General features: G+C 37.6%; 1 protein-coding gene across 5 annotated transcripts in view; it reads right to left on the reverse strand.

The window, feature by feature from the left end:
- The window catches only part of FAT1 (FAT atypical cadherin 1), a 165,205-nt gene that overhangs the window by 54,393 nt on the left and 93,583 nt on the right, over positions 1-17,229 (reverse strand). For 4 of the 5 annotated variants that reach the window (XM_056802981.1, XM_056802979.1, XM_056802978.1 and 1 more), the window contains exons 5-8: positions 10,076-10,137; positions 5,824-6,153; positions 5,175-5,385; positions 1,906-2,045 (exon numbers count right to left, since the gene is read on the reverse strand). In XM_056802981.1, the coding sequence (XP_056658959.1) occupies positions 1,906-2,045; positions 5,175-5,385; positions 5,824-6,153; positions 10,076-10,137 (743 nt within the window). Of the gene's footprint in view, positions 1-1,905; positions 2,046-3,526; positions 3,622-5,174; positions 5,386-5,823; positions 6,154-10,075; positions 10,138-17,229 lie in introns of those variants that run through there. The other variant, XM_056802982.1, reaches the window with a different exon arrangement.

The following is a 17,229-nucleotide window of genomic DNA, read 5'->3' on the forward strand; positions in this document are numbered from 1 at the left end:
ATGCACTAGGGAGTCATTTTTCTTGATCATCAAGTTTTTTTTATTTTTTTGTTTTATTTTGTTTCTCCTTTAGATTTTGGTCCTGTAAAAACCACCTTATTCTGCTGCCTGAGATGTGGGGTAGAACAAAAATTACTGGAAAAAATAATAATGGTTAGCATTTATATGTCATTGTCAACTTGGCCTTAAAGCAGAACAGTTATATGAATTCTGTACAAACTCAGACTCGATAGCTTGTGACTGAGGTGGAAAGAAAACAGCTACAATTAGCTTTCAATGATCATATCTATTAATTCTACTCATTGGAAACATTATCAAGAAAGTACTGAACACAAAACAATGATATCTATTCATTGTACTCATTGAAAACAGATTATATTGAAAGTGCAAGTTACTGCATCATCCTAAAAAACCACAGCAACAAATTGTTCATGTGGTAGCAGACTCAATAAGAAAATAAATAAATCTTTATTTAAGTTCAGTACAGAATAATTTAAAACAAGAACACTGTAATCCAAAAGGATTTAATTCTCAAACATTGGCTTTTTAAAAAAATGTTATTCCTCCCTAGTCATTTGCAAGATTGTCAAACATTAGTACAAAAGGCTACAATCTGTTGGTTCTGAGAGTACATCATGCGTTTTTGATTTTGCTACACAGAAATTTAAAAGCTTTCTCACATACTGTCTGGTTATTTTTTCAGCAAGCAATTTAGATAAAGCAATGACAATGAAATTATTTGCAGATGTGCATGGCCCATAGCTAGTACAAAGTCTCTAATATCAAAGTAATAGAAAACAACATTTTTTGCATAATGAAACTATTTTAGGTTTATTATTTTTAAACCAAAGCATTTCTAATTGGTACAGCTTCTAAACAAGTTTGCTTTCTTTGCAGCTTGTAGCAAACTGTATAATTATGTACTTTCTCAGTTATCTTGTCTTTCTATGGATGTACAAAACATACTAGAGATTACTGGTATATTTTAATCTCCTACAATGATCGTTACCTTACTTTAGGATAGTAGAGGATTAATAAATATTTGTGTTATGAATGGATTAATGGATGTCTTGGAGCAATGTTACCCAGATGAAGGAATGAGTAATAAAGAACACACAACAGGGAATTTAGAAGGGGATAAATGCAGTAACTGTATCACTAAATAAATCTATAAATATAGCTATAACAATAATAGCTAGCGTTTATATAGTGCTCATTCTGGGCCACAAATTGTGCAAAGCCTTTATAAATATCTCATTTGATACAATTATGTGTATTGGTTTCTTTCTTAAAAGATATTTCAGTATTAATAACAATGATTAAGAGATAGTATTGTGATGTTTTAAAGATGTATATCATCCTAGAGTAGTTAAAAATATCAATTGGCATGATACAAAGTTTGTTTATTCATTCATGCATTCATTTTTCTTTTTATTTGGTGCTAGGTCTCCCATCTCTCCCAGAGCTTGGAAATGGAGCTGCCATTCAAGGGTCAACGCCATTGAAGACTGGCAGGAAGCTCTGGCTTTCTCTCTCTCTCTCTCTCTATGTGGGCTGCTTTGACCCTGCTTAGGCAGCTTGGTAATCTCCCTCATCTGGGAGCTCATCACCCTGGTGACAAGACTTGGTTCTGAAGCTCCAGACACTTGGATTCAACTGATCTAATGACCTGAGCCTCCTCAGGAACAAACACTAAAGGTGTATATCACCATGCCTGCTAGAATAATGAAAAACAAATCATCTATTTCATAACTTTTCCTTACTGAATGCAAATATGATCACCTATTGGGATTGCTTAATACCAGAATCTGCCTCCTCTTCCTCAGATACTACTTAGAAATATTCAATTTATAGATCTGGAAAGTCGTCTTCCTTCAACAATCACACCAGTAGGAATTAAATTACCTGAGTGACAATGGCTGTGGTTCCATCGGTTGCCTCCACTGTCAGATTGTAGTTTGATTTCTGTTCTGCATCAAGAGGCCTGGCCACAATGATGGTGCCTGTGCCCTTGTCAACATCAAAGCGACTGTCGTAATTGCCACCTTATTTAAAATAGTGGAAAGATAAAGTGGAAGTATAAAAATTAGCTGAGGGGTCTCATATAGTCTCTCTCTCTCCGCTCCCCTTTCCCTTCTCTTCGCCCATCTCTGTCTGTCTCTCCTCCCCCATTTCTCTCTCTCTCTCTCTCTCTCTCTCTCTCTCTCTCTCTCTCTCTCTCTCTCTCTCTCTCTCTCTCTCTCTCTCTCTCTCCCTCTCCCTCTCCCTCTCCCTCTCCCTCTCTCCCCCTCCCTCTCCCTTTATGTCTGTCTCCTTTCTCCCTCCCTCCCTCTCATATACACACACAAAGAATTTGTGGATGCTGATACTTAATGGAGGTGAAATAAATGTTTCGGCAAGCTACTGGACTGGGTGACCTGACTTCCTTTCCTACCATGATTCTATAACTCCTCACAGGTTAGAGAAATACACACAATTTATCTGGCATTTGAGATTCTCTATAATCTGGCTCTGACTTACATTTTTTTTCTTATCTCATACTGTAGTCAATTTATATAAAGCACCATCTCCCATTCTCTTTCCTTTTAAAATGTTTGTTCAAGATATCCCCCAAGTGGTGGAGGGATGGTCCTGGACCATTTAAACCTAGACAAGTTGTCTTTGCTGTCAAAACACCCAGACTGCCCACTGGGGTCACAGTGTCACAGCTGGGTACTACCTGGTATGGAATTTGTTATTGGAATAAAATAGTTTTGTGACTGGCCTAAGTTGTGAGAGGAATGGAAATCAGAGTAAAAGTGAAAGAAATATTTTAAAATGAGAGAAATCTTTAAAGCTAAAAGCAAGAGTGCTGAATACATTACTAATATTTTTTTCTGGATGCACTTTATTCTGTTACACTGTAGGTCTTTCAAATGTCCCTCTGAATTATTGGTCAATCTACTGAGACGAGTCAGTCACTGAAGATTTCAATTGCTCATAATAATAGCCAAGATGCTAGGGGCTGACTTTTCTAAAAGGATGAGTCACTAAAAACTAATGTGGTTAAAAATGAAAAATATTGGCCCCTGAATTTAACTAGTCTTGATTGCAACAATGAAAGTAATTTCTCCATTTTAAACCATCTAACCCAGTGTTAATCGAAACAAAATCTATTTGTTTTAATTGCACTTTTCAAATGTGTCTCCAGTTATAGACAATATTTCCATCTTTCATGCACAAGCATACAAACTTAAGATCTTACATAATTAAATTTGGGGATTTCATTGGAATTTCACTGTTTTTAACTGTGAAATGAAATGGGATGAAAGTCAAAGAAATAGTGCCAGACAGAATCTAAAGCAACAAAAGACAAAAAGGAGCTTCTGATTATGTTTTTAAATGAAGGTTTCATTCAGGGGTTGGAATTCACATCTGGAATGGAGGACTATGCTTATGTCATGAAAGAAAAAATAATGAAAACAACAGTCACCCTGACAATAAATGAGTTCCAAATCATAATTATTGTAGATCTCATAATCCAGTAATAAATTATGTGATCTCAGCAGATACCTTCTGCTGTACAGTTCAGGTCACAAGCCATCTGAAAGATGTAAAAAACTTCTCTAGCAAGATTGTCTCCTGGCACAGCCAAAAAGAAGAAAGCAAGCATGGAAAGCAAGCAGAGAACAGGTGGGAAGGTAATCAATCAAATTAATTCAAACTGTAAGAAAGGAGAGAAGTGCATTGAGACTTGCACAACAGAAGCCCAAAAACTTAGGGGTGGGACATAACAATAACAGCCCATTCATAGTGTTTTGATGATTAAACATTTCACTAACTACTTAACTGGTTTTCCCCCTTAAAACTAAACTACCCACTAAAATGAGTAATGATGAATGTCAACTTTTTCTACAATGGCAGAGGCAGGTGAAATGGCAAAACTCTTTTTTTCTGGGCTAAAGGCACAAACCTGGACTGGAGAGCAACCCCTGTGCCTTGATTTCCTCTAGTTGGGGATCCAGAAGATTTATTATGCCTCCCCCACCCCACCCCATGGATTCCTATGACCAGCCCTCTGAAAGACCATCACACGTGCTGCTAATCATCAGAATGTCAGCTGTATGGGACCTAATTAGAAGACAATGTACTTTCAGGGGAGAAAAATGAGTTGCCATCCAGCTTCAGAAACCAAGATACCTTTGAGCACATAACTTTCACTGTCTGAGAGCTTTAGTCTTGGAGACAGGAAAGAAAAGATGCCAGAGTAAAAGAACTTGTTCATTTATTTTTTTTTAAACCCAACTCCTCAGAAGTGGGGAATTAAGGATAATTTTAGTGACCTACATAAGTAACCTATTTGTGGGGTAATTTTTACATCTCATTTTAGTAAGGAGCATACCAGGATCAGAAATAACATGGCTCACAACTGGCACAAAATCCACAGCCAGTATGTGGTGCACTTCTTAAAAATATCTTCATATATGGGCAAGAAGAAATCATTCACATTTTGTAACTATAATATTATAAAGGCTTTTATATTTATATTATTATATTATATTAACATATATTAATATACTATATATTATAAATAAAATAAAATGTTCTCTCATATATACACAGATATTTCTTTCATACATAAGAGAGAGGGAGGAATAGGGATAGGGAGAGAGAAGAGAGAGGGAGGGAAAGAGAAAGGGAAAAAGGGGGGGAGAGCAAGGGAAAGAGGGAGAGAGGGAGAGAGGGAGGGGAAAGGAGGGAGAGAAAAAAAGAGGGAGACAGAGACAGGGAGAGTGAGAGATCCAGAGACAGAGTAAAAGGGAGATGGAGGGACAGACAGACAGAGAGATGAAGAAACAAAGGGAAAGAAAGGGAGAGAGACAGGGAGCAAGAGGGAGATGGAGGGGGGTGCGGAATTCAGTAGGGGAAAAAGCATGGATTTGCTGAATTATTAACATTTGCTAGAGAAACTCACAACATAATTTATAAGCTCTTGAAAAAAAATCTATTGATTTATTGCCAGACATTTTAGGATAAAAAATTGCAGTTTGAAAGCAAATTCTTTCTGACTCTCTTGCAGACTTTATTTGAAGCCAATACTCTAATGGGAACTGGGTACAATAATGAGAAAAAGCAGACCCTGTTCTATGAAGTTCAATCTATGAAATTCCAATGAAAATTTAAAGTACTCTTACCAATGATGTCAAACCACAGTGGTGTGCCAATGGGTTCAACAGAAATCACCCCAATCATGTGAGCAACTGGATCGCTTTCCATTACAGTAAAAGAAAAATAAGGTTCTTCAAAGGAAATTGGCTCAAGCGATGGTTTCGGCTTGGAGATCCATTCAATATGAAGCCGGGCAGTGGATGACTTTTGAGGGCGACCATTATCAACAGCTTTAATCTATAAAATTCAGGGGAAGGGAAGGGAAAGTAAGAAAGAAAAATATATATATAACTTAAAAATCACAATCATTAACAAAATCAATGTTCCATGACTTTATTCCCATTAATTAAAGCTATGGTTGGCTAGGTTTCATAATGAGAATTTACTATTTATGTCGGCTTACCATATGTCTAAAGCTTGATAAAAAGATAAAGTCCTTGATTAAATACACTTAATAAAAGGAACAAGCAGTAGAAATCACAGTTACAAAAAAGGGGGGAAAAAAAACCTCATTTCTGATATATAATCAGGCAATGTCTGATATTACTTGGGTCTCAAATACTGAAGTCTGATATTAAAGAACAAATACGCAAATATAGCATTAACTAGAAAAAAACCCTGTTCTAATAGATGTGCAGCTTAAAAAGAAATGCAAAACAAATATTTCTGACTTACTGAAAGAATATCATATTCTCGTGCTCCTGAAAATTTTTTAGAAGAAACCACTCCAGTTTTGGGTTCAATAAAGAATTTGCCGTGCTCATCTCCATCTTCAATGCTATATGAGATCTCTGCGTTGGGACCTTCATCTTTGTCTGTGGCTATAACCCGATAGATGGGTTCCCGTTTGGCACCCCTCTCACGTTCTGGCTTGTCACGTTCTGGGAGTCTGATTTTGTAGAACTTCTGTAAGAACTGAGGCTTATTGTCATTCTCATCGAGGATTTTCACGATCACTCTTGCAATGGTTGACTTTGGAGGATTGCCATTGTCTGTCACTGTCACCTGTTATTAAAAAAAAAAACAGAATAAAAGTCATTCTTCACCTTAGATACACTAACTCTAAAAAAGTGAATTTCTGCTTGAGGCAGAATGTCATTAGTACAAAGGAGAGGCAAATACAAGGTGATGTGAGAAATCACTTCTTGCCTGAGAGTGGGTTTTAAACAGAGGACCAGGAACATAGTGGTGCTTCAGAAGGTACTGGCATAAAGAAAAGATGGGATTTAGAAAAGAAGAGGAAAAATTGGAAGCATGAAAGAAATCATACAGTTTTTATTTTTAATATCAGAACCCTCAAAAATGTAACCAAGATATTATAATTACTCTTTCATATCATTTTTTTAAATCATTCATTTGCTGAGTCTTCTCATTTAGTTTTCATTAAAAATTCTCACTTAGTTTTTGTTTTAGTAATAACACCTTAATATGGTTTCAGCCTATTACTTTCTGCAACGGTAATTCCTACTCAATTTTCTTTGCACAGAAATATTTCAGTCCTTGCCCCCAGTATTGAAAGGATCACATCCTCAGATTTTAAAAGGTGTAATTTAACTTGCAACGTGATCTCTAAGAGAACCTGAATGAGAAGAGAATTTCAACTAGATATGAAAATATTTTCTCTTCAAACTGTGCCATCCATGAACCTTGCTTAAGTATGAGGACTTTGGAAGCTCTGAGGGATGTATTCAGTTGAGATCATTAGCTGTTCACATGGAAATAAATTATTACCAATTTGTGTGAGAAAGAAATTCTCCCCCTGGTGTGAGGAGGCAATGACCTTGATATAACTCATTTTTCTTCCTTTTCTGTTCTTCTAGAGTAGATCACTTGAAAGGAATCCTATACTTTGGGGGAATTAAAACAGCTAATTAATAATAATTGGTATTTATATGGCACTTTAAGGTTTTGTAAAGCATTTATATATATTTAATATCATTTGATCTCTAAAAGAATTCTGAGAGAAATCAAAGGAGATAATATTTATAGAATGTTTAGTACTTTATCACATAGGAGTTTAATGAATTAAGCCTTCCTTCCTTCCTTCCTTCCTTCCTTCCTTCCTTCCTTCCTTCCTTCCTTCCTTCCTTCTTTCTTTCCCGCCTTCCTTCCTTCCTTCCTTCCTGCCTTCCTTCCTTCCTTCCTTCCTTCCTTCCTTCCTTCCTTCCTTCCTTCCTTCCTTCCTTCCTTCCTTCCTTCCTTCCTTCCTTCCTTCCTTCCTTCCTTCCTTCCTTCCATTTTTTCCTTCCTCCCTAACAGAATAGCAGCTAACCTAACTGGTAAAAGTTTCCTCATTGCAAGTTCCCCCTATCAATGAAATCACAGATCTGGTCTCTTCTCTAAAGGAACAAGAAACAAGTGAATTTATGGACCATATTTCTTTCTTTTTTCAGAAGCTTATTGCTTGATTATTGGTGACCAAGTAATGGGCTTTCCCCCTCCAAACACAATTCACAAAATCACCCGAGGTACAGAGAAGTTCTAATCTACATCAGTGAAGTATGTAGCCATACTAATTAAATGATCCTGGAAGCATTAAGCATTTCTATCATAATCATGAATTGCATTTGCCTTGTAGGGGATATCCATAATATTTCATAACAAGTTTTACGACTTTATAAGTTTTAATTCCTCATTGGAGAGGAAGCAACCACAGTACAGAGGTTTGAGATCTGTCCTGGGAGATGGACATTGTCTTTGTGACTTGGGGCAAACAATCTGGCATTTAAGTGCCCCAAACAACTTTCTAAGACCCTCCCTTGTAGAACAGATACAAATCAACACACTGGCAAAGGGAGTTTCAAAGACATTCGTTAACTGTGTGTCCCTAAACAAGGAATACCTCTTAACCTGTTTTCCATCCTTAAAAATGGGATAATAACAGCACTTTCCTTAAAGGGTGGTTGTGAGGATCAGATGAATAGCATATGTAAACCTTTATTGCTACATAAAGGATTTTAATTGCTTTACCAAGGTGGAAAGGCTTGGAATATGGGCCAAGTGGTAGATTAGTCTATTGACGAAAGACCAGCACAGCCAGGCTCAGAGAGGCTAGGCGCCATGTTGGCTCCAATGCAATGGCTATTTTCTGGCCACTGAAACTCTCAAAGACCATCTACTAGGCTTCAGAGGGAGTAGATATCTATATCCATAGAAAGTACTGAAATTAAAGACCCAAAGGACCAATTTACTATGGGCTGTAAGAAATATCTACTCTACAGACCATCAAATCCATTGCAATGATAGCTAAATAACCAAAGACCAAAAACAATTATGCAATCCATGTTAACAGAGTAGTATGGATCAGAAGGAAAGAAATGGCAATGTTTCCACTACTTAATGAGGGAAGGCTGATAGTTACTGATTAAGGGTGTTTTCTGTTTTTCAATATGAGCACTAGAATCCCCAAAGTAGACATGGAAAGTTTCCAAGAAAGCTGTACATTTTGTTTAAAGTAGCAGGTCCAAAATGATGTTTGCTTTTAACAAACCAGAAGCTTTATGGCTCGGTCTTCTTTACCAACTAAGTAAGCATTCTTCCACTCTTTCTCCATACTTCTATATCTACTCTGATAAAAGGAAATGAGATGCAAGAAGGTTTCCTCTCCTCTCTGAGAAGGGAAATCCCTGAGCAGAGGGATTATGCGGGGCAGCAGATTATTATAGGATGACATGGTGCTCTATATTTCATCTCATTTAACCTGTTCATTTTCCCTAATCTCTATTTCTCTCTGTCTCTTCTCCCCTCTCTCTCTCCCCCACTACTCCTGTCTCTCCTTCCCTTTCTCTTTCTCTCTCACTTCCCTCCTCTTTCTCTCTCTCCCTCAATTCCCCTTTTGCTTTCCTCCCCTACCTTTCTCCCTCCCCCAGCCCTCCTTTCCCTTTCCCTCTCCCTTTCTCTTTCTCTCTTCCTCTCCCTCCCCGATTTTTCTCTGCCCCCCCCAAAAAACTCAATGACCCATGATCAGCTCAACAAAAAATATAATGATTCTCGAAGGAGAGGATACAGATATCCTGAGCCTGCCCTTTGCAAATGTACCAGGCTAAAATAATTCCAGTGATAGCCATCTAAAACCATGAAAGTTTTATGACTTTAACATTTAAAAGGAGGGCAAAAGTGAAATGGACAGAGTACTTTAAATAGTCATTAACTATTAAATGTTTATAGGTTAAAAAAAAAAAGATGGTATACAGCATGCTCTCAATTATGCACATCAATGCTGATCCAATCACCTAGATAATTGTCAAATGCACTCAAATATGCATTATTTCCAATCTGTGACTGGGATAGAAAAACAGATCGACTCATTCTTATTTCTTTTATTGGTTTTCTTTCTTCTCCTGGTCTCTCTTTGCTTTGTCCCATTCTCTCTTTCATTATCAGGATTTGTTTCATAAGGTAGCAAGATGTCCCAGTAGATAAAAGAGCTATATTTGGAAACAGAAAGACTCCTGAGTTCAAATCCAGCCCCAGACACTGAAGTAGCTGTGTGAGGCTCTGGGGAAGTCATGTCACCCCGTTATGCTTCAAATTCCTTATAGGTAAAATGGAACTGATTAGAGCACCAACTTCCCAGGTTGTTGTGAAGATAAAAAAATTAGATAATATTTGGAAAGCACTTCAAAGTCCTTATGCTAATTGCTATTATTGCTATTTTCATTATTGTTATTGTTGTTGTTCTTTCCTAGCTGTTAAATGTTTTGCCCATTCCACTTTGACCCTTCTTGGGGTAGCTGTATAGCCTAGGACCTTGGATGAAGATAAATGATCACAACTGGTGAGTGATAAGCTATAAGAGGCTATTTAAAAAACAAAGAGGCCAAAACTCTTCAAGGATTATGAACTTTCCCATAACAACTGATAATACTAGTGTAAACTTCACATAAGCTTTTTTTTTTTTAAGGAAAAAATGAAATAAATGGCTTACTTCTAATATGTGTTCATCCTGTTGTTCTCGGTCTAGTTTTCTTGATGTGGTTGTGATGAGACCTGTGAATGACAAATGGCTCGTTAGCCCCCAGAGATAAAAGCAAGGTTACAGCAAATTGATCAAGGGCTCCTGAAACACTAGAGAAAAAAAGTCCATTATTCTAAACTTCAACCTCATTTTCAGTGGAAACCTTAACAAGCAAAGCAATAGGAACCAAATAAAGCAGTGTTCTGGATCCCAGAGAGATCATTTTGCTTGCTGGATAATCCTTCACACTCTAACATTGTTTACATCTTTCCTCAAAAGTTCAAGAAAGACAGATAAGATGGGGAAGCAGGGAGAAGCCTCATTTGCTGATTTGGGCAGCTATGACAATATTTAGTAGGAGTGAAGATGGGAAATAATTCCGAAAAATCTACCAGCTTGGGGGCAAAACAAGTTATTAAAATAAAAATCTGGGTGGAATCATCTGGGATTTCATTTATTACTTTTGTTCTCTCTGAATTTCCACAAAATGTATTAACAAATGATGGAAATAAGAATATTCATTATGCATGATTTAGTCTAAAAGCATTAACACTTATCACTGTCTCCCATAATATGGTGATGTCCTACTATCTTGCCAGGCTCTCTTTTAGGATGCTGCTACTACTATTTCTAATAACTCCTCTTTAGATTCCAAAAAGGCCCTGAAATTTTCTACTTCCATGCCTTTGTTCACACTAATCTCACAGTTTTCAGGATTCTCCCTCCCTCTCTTCTGAATTCCTGCTCATCCTTTAAAGATTGACCTCAACTGTTTCTTCCCTGAATCTTCCCCTATGGCAAAGACCTTCCCCTTCAGATCTCAAGGAGGTCTTTCTTCTTCAAGTCTATAATATACTCATCATGCAGAAACTGTGTATTATAGGGTCTTGCATTTGTAGTCTACCTTATTCCTATGAAACTAAAGGTTCCAATTACCTCTGGACCACACCTCACTTAAATGTTGCATCTCCCCTCCAATACCAAGTACAGAGCTGTACACATAATAAATGTCTGTTCAAGGGAACTATAGCCAAATAACACATTAAGATGTTACCACCAACATTCTTGCAGCGACAGCTAAAATAATCACAGAACACCAAATTGAAGATGAATGAAAGGGCGATGATGATAAGACATGGTAGCCATAAGCGAAGGTCACTATTGCACACATGCAGTGGCATAAAAAGATGTCATCCAGGAAATGTATGACCAGGAAAATTAGTAAGTAAGGAAAAACTTGAGAGTGATAACCCAAGTATTGTACTAACAGACATAGAACATTGGAGGTGAAGGAAACAAAAAACCTAGAAAGAATACAAGAGAACGGGTAGATCCTACATGTTATATTTTGGGGAGGTAAGGAAAAGAACTGCACAGAATGAGTAAGTTGCAATTCATATCTCAACTGATGATCCCTCAAGCCCCCTCCCCCCTTCAGCCAAGCCACACAACCTTCTAAGTTCTAGTTAAATGACTCTATTTCACCTCCCCTAACCCAGAGCACTCAATCTCCAGCTTCAAGGACCTTAAACTGCCCATCTGAGGATGTCCTCCCTCCTCCTTTCTCCCTTTTGCAAGTCCTAGCTCGCTGGGATTTCAAGGCTCAATTTAAGTGTGACCTCCTCTATGAGGAATGTCTTTCCAGATCCCCCAGTCCTGAGATTCTTTTGTATTTACTTTGCATTTCTTTTACTTCTTTTGGATGCTCTTTCTTGCCATTATCTTTCATCTAATTTAAGATGCTTATGGGGATAGTCTGTTTGTTTTTGTCTTTGTACCTGCAGAGCCTGACACACAGAAGGGGTATGAGAAGTTCTTGTTAAATTAAATGGATTAAAAAATCAAGTATTACGGTCCTGAAAAGTCACAGACCTTGATGCTCTTTAAAAATCTCCCATTTCTTTGGCCACTTTCCCCAAATGAAGATCTAGTCTGAACAACTTGCCTTGGACTTTTTCCTAATAATTGCATAAGTCTAAGTCATCCAAACAACTACTGGACTCTGAAGATGTAAACTTGTGAAAACAATTCACAAAAAACTTCTGTCTAGACACATTCCGTCTGGATAGGATTCCACAAAGTCTCTTAAGCTATTAAATCATAAAACTGCACTCAGATTTTGGGGACCCCCCACATATGAGAAGCAGACATGTATAAAAACTTGTTGGGGTTTCTGGAAGAGTCTTGAATTATGGCCTGGGGCCATGCTTAGCAGGCCATAATGTTGGATTAAAAAAAAATGGGTGAAGCAATAAAAAAAATGAAAAAATGGGTCAAGGGTGAGGGTAAGATTTCTGAAAGTACAAAGTCCTCCATAAGGGTCACAGAGATGCCAAAATTTATTACTGAGTGAGCCTGATGGCTCAGAGAAGAGTCCTTGGGGAAATGAATATGAAACCAACTACCCATCGGTCCTCTTAAGCTGGAGACAACGTAAGGAAGCTGGTTCTGGTGGAAATGAAGGATCTCATTGTTCCATGTTGGCAGGATCTGTCTTTCTCTGGGGTGGAGGAGTGAGCCCAGCCAGCACAGTCAGATATGGAGCTCTAGGCTTCATCTGGGACACAACTCATCATCTCTAAATCCCAGTGGTGGGTTTTGTGTCTGGCCTTGGCAGCAGCCTGGTTCCATCCAAAACTCAAGCTGAAAGGCTTAGGGATATTTGTGTTACGACCACAGCTCCCAGGGAAATGAGAGACCACAGGGAACATACCAGGATGCCACGGATCTCGCTTTTCCTCATTCTAATCCGCCTCCCAGACCAGCTCTTTAACCATCATAGCCACAGCCATTAGAATGTCAGAACATTGAGGGCAGAGACTGTGTCTGGAATACCCATGGCACTTAATAAATGCATACTACATACTGTTTCTAGTATTTCTTTAGCTTAAATTACATGCCTCAACAGAGGGCAGAAGCACCATTAAAAGTATTCATTTTGGGGGGCAGCTGAGTGGCTCGGTGGATAGAGAGCCATGACTAGAAGATGGGGGGAGGTCCTGGGTTCAAATTTGACCTCAGACACTTCCTAGATGACCCTAGATAAGTGACCTAACCCCAATTGCCTAGCTAGCCTTTATCACTCTTCTGTGTGGGAAGCAATATTTAGTATACATCCCAAGGAAGAAGGTAAGGATTTTAAGAAACAAACATAAATAAAAGCACATAAGCCTTAACCTGTGTTAAGGCAGGCCTTAGAAATGAACTCTTTTGTTCCATTCAGGAGAGAACTTTTTTTTCTTCATAAATATTATTTTTTTGGACTGGAGGCACAACATCTAAATTTTATCTAATAAAGTTGCATAATTCTTGTACATATTACATATAAAATTAAAAGAAAAAGATAAAAAAGACACAAAAAGAAAATAAAGCTGCCCTTCTCTCCCTACCCACACCTTTAGGTATATATTTATTATATATAAAATATGTATAATGTTTATACATATTATATACATTATATGAATTTATATATATAGGAATTTAAGAATACATATATGTGTGTGTATACATACATATATATTTATTTATTTATTCCAAAGCCTTAATGCAGTTTTTTAAGTTCATGAGGATATAAAATAAAATAAAATACATCAAATAAAAGTTATTTAAGTTCATGAGGACAAAAAAGAGAGGCTGTACACTGCAGGAGGGGGAGGGGGATAGAAGGGAGCACATTTCGGCTAAGCTCTCTCTTCTGCTCCCCTCTTTCATCTATCCATTCCCAGGCTGGCCACCTACTCTCCAGGACCTACTGTCTAGGACAGCATTTCTAGCAAAGTAGCCATTATGACCCTGAGGAACACACTGCTACTTGCTATGGAATTTCCCAGTATGCCCTGCTTTCTAAGAGGATGCTAGACATCATTTGCCAAATGATATCCTTCAGATCATCACTAAGAAGGCTTTAAGCAAATGCTTAGAGATATTGGTATCCACTTTCTAGGAAACAGAAAAGAGACTGTTAACACTTTCTAAAATACTTCAAGTTCACTCATGATGATTTGGGGGAGGGGGCTATATTAACAAAGAAAGGCCACTTCCGCTTTTTTAAGATGCAGGAAAATGTATAATGACATGTGTGGCATAATAATGTGTTTCATTATCATTACTGGTAGAAATAATAACAAAACTCACTGCTGAGTAACTTTATGAATTTATGAAATTTATGGATAGGAGAGGGTTGGTCCTAGATATGAGATTTAACCAGTGTGGTAGAAATACCAATGTGGAAACGCTTTCCATCAACAAAGATCAACAAAATCTTCCTCTAAAGTTTTTTAAAGGTTGCTTAGAATACTTACCAGAGGTGTGATCTTGGACAATTCTCCCTCCATAATTGGCTCAATATTGTGGGTCCTACATTTCCTCCCCAATTCCCATATAGCATTTCAAATTCTACCTTTGGGGGAACAAAGCTATACAGTACAATGGATTTAGTGTTGGGCCTGGAGTCAGGAAGCCTCATCTTCCTAAATTCAAATCAGGCCTTAGATACTAGCTATTTGACTGTGGACAAGTCATTTAACCCTCTTTGCCTGAATTTCCTCATCTATAAAATAAGCTGAAGAAGGAAATGGTAAACCATTACAGTATCTTTGCTAAGAAAACTCCAAAAAAGGTAAAAAAAAGGAAATGACTGAAACAATACAACAAAAACAAAGTGAACATTTTAATTTGGTAGATGAGGAAGCAAGCTTCAAAGTGATTTTTTTGTGCATGTTCAGAAGACTAGGTTTTTCAAAAGAAAAATCCTAGGCTATTAGCTTCCATTTGCAATTTCATGCTCATCTACAAGTATTCCCAGTATCCAGAAAAAGCAAAAGAATCATTTGCTATTTTGTCCTGTTATTTCTAAACAATGATTTCTATGAAGTAACTCAATGTTCTTGAAGTAACTCAGCATGTCTGTCCTTTGCCACTGATTTCTGAGAATTCTAAAGGTTAAAATATTAAGTTATAAAGTATATCAGCCACAAGCAAAAAAAAAAAAGGTGTAAATGCAAGGGTTTCTTTGTTGTCATCATGTTCATTTTCCTTTTTCATCCAGCATCTTTGATATGAAAATCAAAAGCCCTAAGACTGACTTCCATGGCTGAGAAAAATAGGGTTCCATTCACTAAATCAATAGCCATTTGAATTCTGTGGAATTGGAATGTTAACCTTTTCAACATTTAGTAACTCTGTTTTTTCCCCTGTGATCCTATAACAAACTAAACTAAACTCTCTCAAGCCTCATTTCCAAATCTGAAAAACAGAGAGGACAACAGAGTAGTTGTCCCAGGGTAGTTGTGAGGATGAGTGAAATGGCACAGTGTATATAGCCCTTTGCAAATCAGAAATTTTAGAAAGAAATTGTAAATAAATGCTAGCTAATTGGGATCCTCAGTCCTGTGCTCAATCAGATCTAAAGTAAGAAGCAAAATGGAAGCTGAGCATGACATGTGGCATCTTTTTGAAAAACCCTACCAAGAAATTGAGGGGATTTATATCCACTGGGGGACACGTTGGTGACGGAATCTTATTGTGCAATAAGGAATGATAAGCAAGATGATTTCAGAAAAAGCTGGAAAGATCTGCAGGAACTGATGCAGAGCAAAATAAGCAGAACTGGGAGAACACTGTACACAATAATAGCAATATTGTTCAGTGATTATCTGCAAAAATTTGTCCACTCTCAGCAATGTAGTGATCTGGGACAATCCTGAAAGACTTATGATGGGGAATGCTCTCCACTTCCAAAGAAAGAACAGTTGGAATCATCTTTCACCTCAGTGTATTTTAGGTTTTACTTTTTGGTTATGCATGAGTTTGCTCTTAAGACAATGTCCAACATGGAAACGTGTTTTGCATGACCATAAAAATACAATTTAAAAAAAGCTCTACCAAGAATAAAACTATTGACAAGAATAAACATGAAGTCACACTAATTTATGACTGTGTTTTAATAAACATTTAACAATTCAATAATACTTTTTAAAATGTTACATGCAAAACAATTTTCTTTATGAAAATTTAATCTCTAATTTTCTATCTTTTGTATATGTGCATGGTAAACACCAGGACTTATTTATATTCCTGTTGAATAAGGGATAAAGATGGGTTTACTAAAAAGCCAAGAGGGAATAAGAACCAAAAAAGTTTGGAAATTCATGATGCATTGGTCCAACTACTTCATTTCAAAAGAGATGCTTCAAAGGCAATTAAAATGCTAATGAAAACAACAATGTTAACTCTCTCCAGGATCTACATAATTGGGAATCTTAATTCAGAATACATGCACAAGACAGCATGTATACACAGAGATGCATAATCTATGGGTTCACAGACTGCCGTGACTTCAGCCAGTATTTTATATGGCATGAAAGCAGGCTGGTTAAAGCGAGGGCAATAACACACTAGGGAAAAATACGATGCATAAAAACTGGAAAAGAAAACAGTGCTGAGATTGGAGAGAAAATTATATTCATATGTGCAGTGTAGCATGGCAGCAAACACAACTATGCTTTTGGAAGATGCTGAGATGATAGGTGGGTGCTGGACAACAGTCAGGAAACAGTATTTATTTAGCATTTACTTTCTGCCAAGCAGAGTACTGGGCACTGGGGATATGAAGGCAAAAGAAAACAAGTAAAAAAACCAGCTCCACAGTCCTTGCTGCCCTCAAGGGGGTTCCAATCTAGCGGGGGAGCCAAGGAGCCAACAATAAGGTACATATAATGCAGTAGGTAACACACATACTGTAAATGGAAGGTGACCTCATCGGGGAGTGCTAAGGAGGGCGGGGAGGCTCAGTTTAAAGCTGAGGCTTGAAGGAAGCCAAGGTGAGTGCTGGAGAAAGCCTGACTTGCCCTGGGTTTCTGCTCCACCTGTCAAACTGCCTCCAAGACATCTCCTCTTGGATATTCCATCACACTTGACCAAGCCACTTAGGAGGAAACTGGTATCTGCAGCCTGGTTTCCTCTCATGTGAGCTTGATGGCCCCTAAGGTTTCCACTGCTCTAAATCTATGACCCCCAATTTATGGATGAGGTAACTGACATCTAAGAGAAGATGACCTAATTTACCTACGACCAAGATTGTGCTTGTAAACGTGCACACACATCAGCTGAATTGCTTGTCAACT

This window comes from Monodelphis domestica, chromosome 6 (genome assembly GCF_027887165.1).
Source record: "Monodelphis domestica isolate mMonDom1 chromosome 6, mMonDom1.pri, whole genome shotgun sequence".
Taxonomy (NCBI): domain Eukaryota; kingdom Metazoa; phylum Chordata; class Mammalia; order Didelphimorphia; family Didelphidae; genus Monodelphis; species Monodelphis domestica.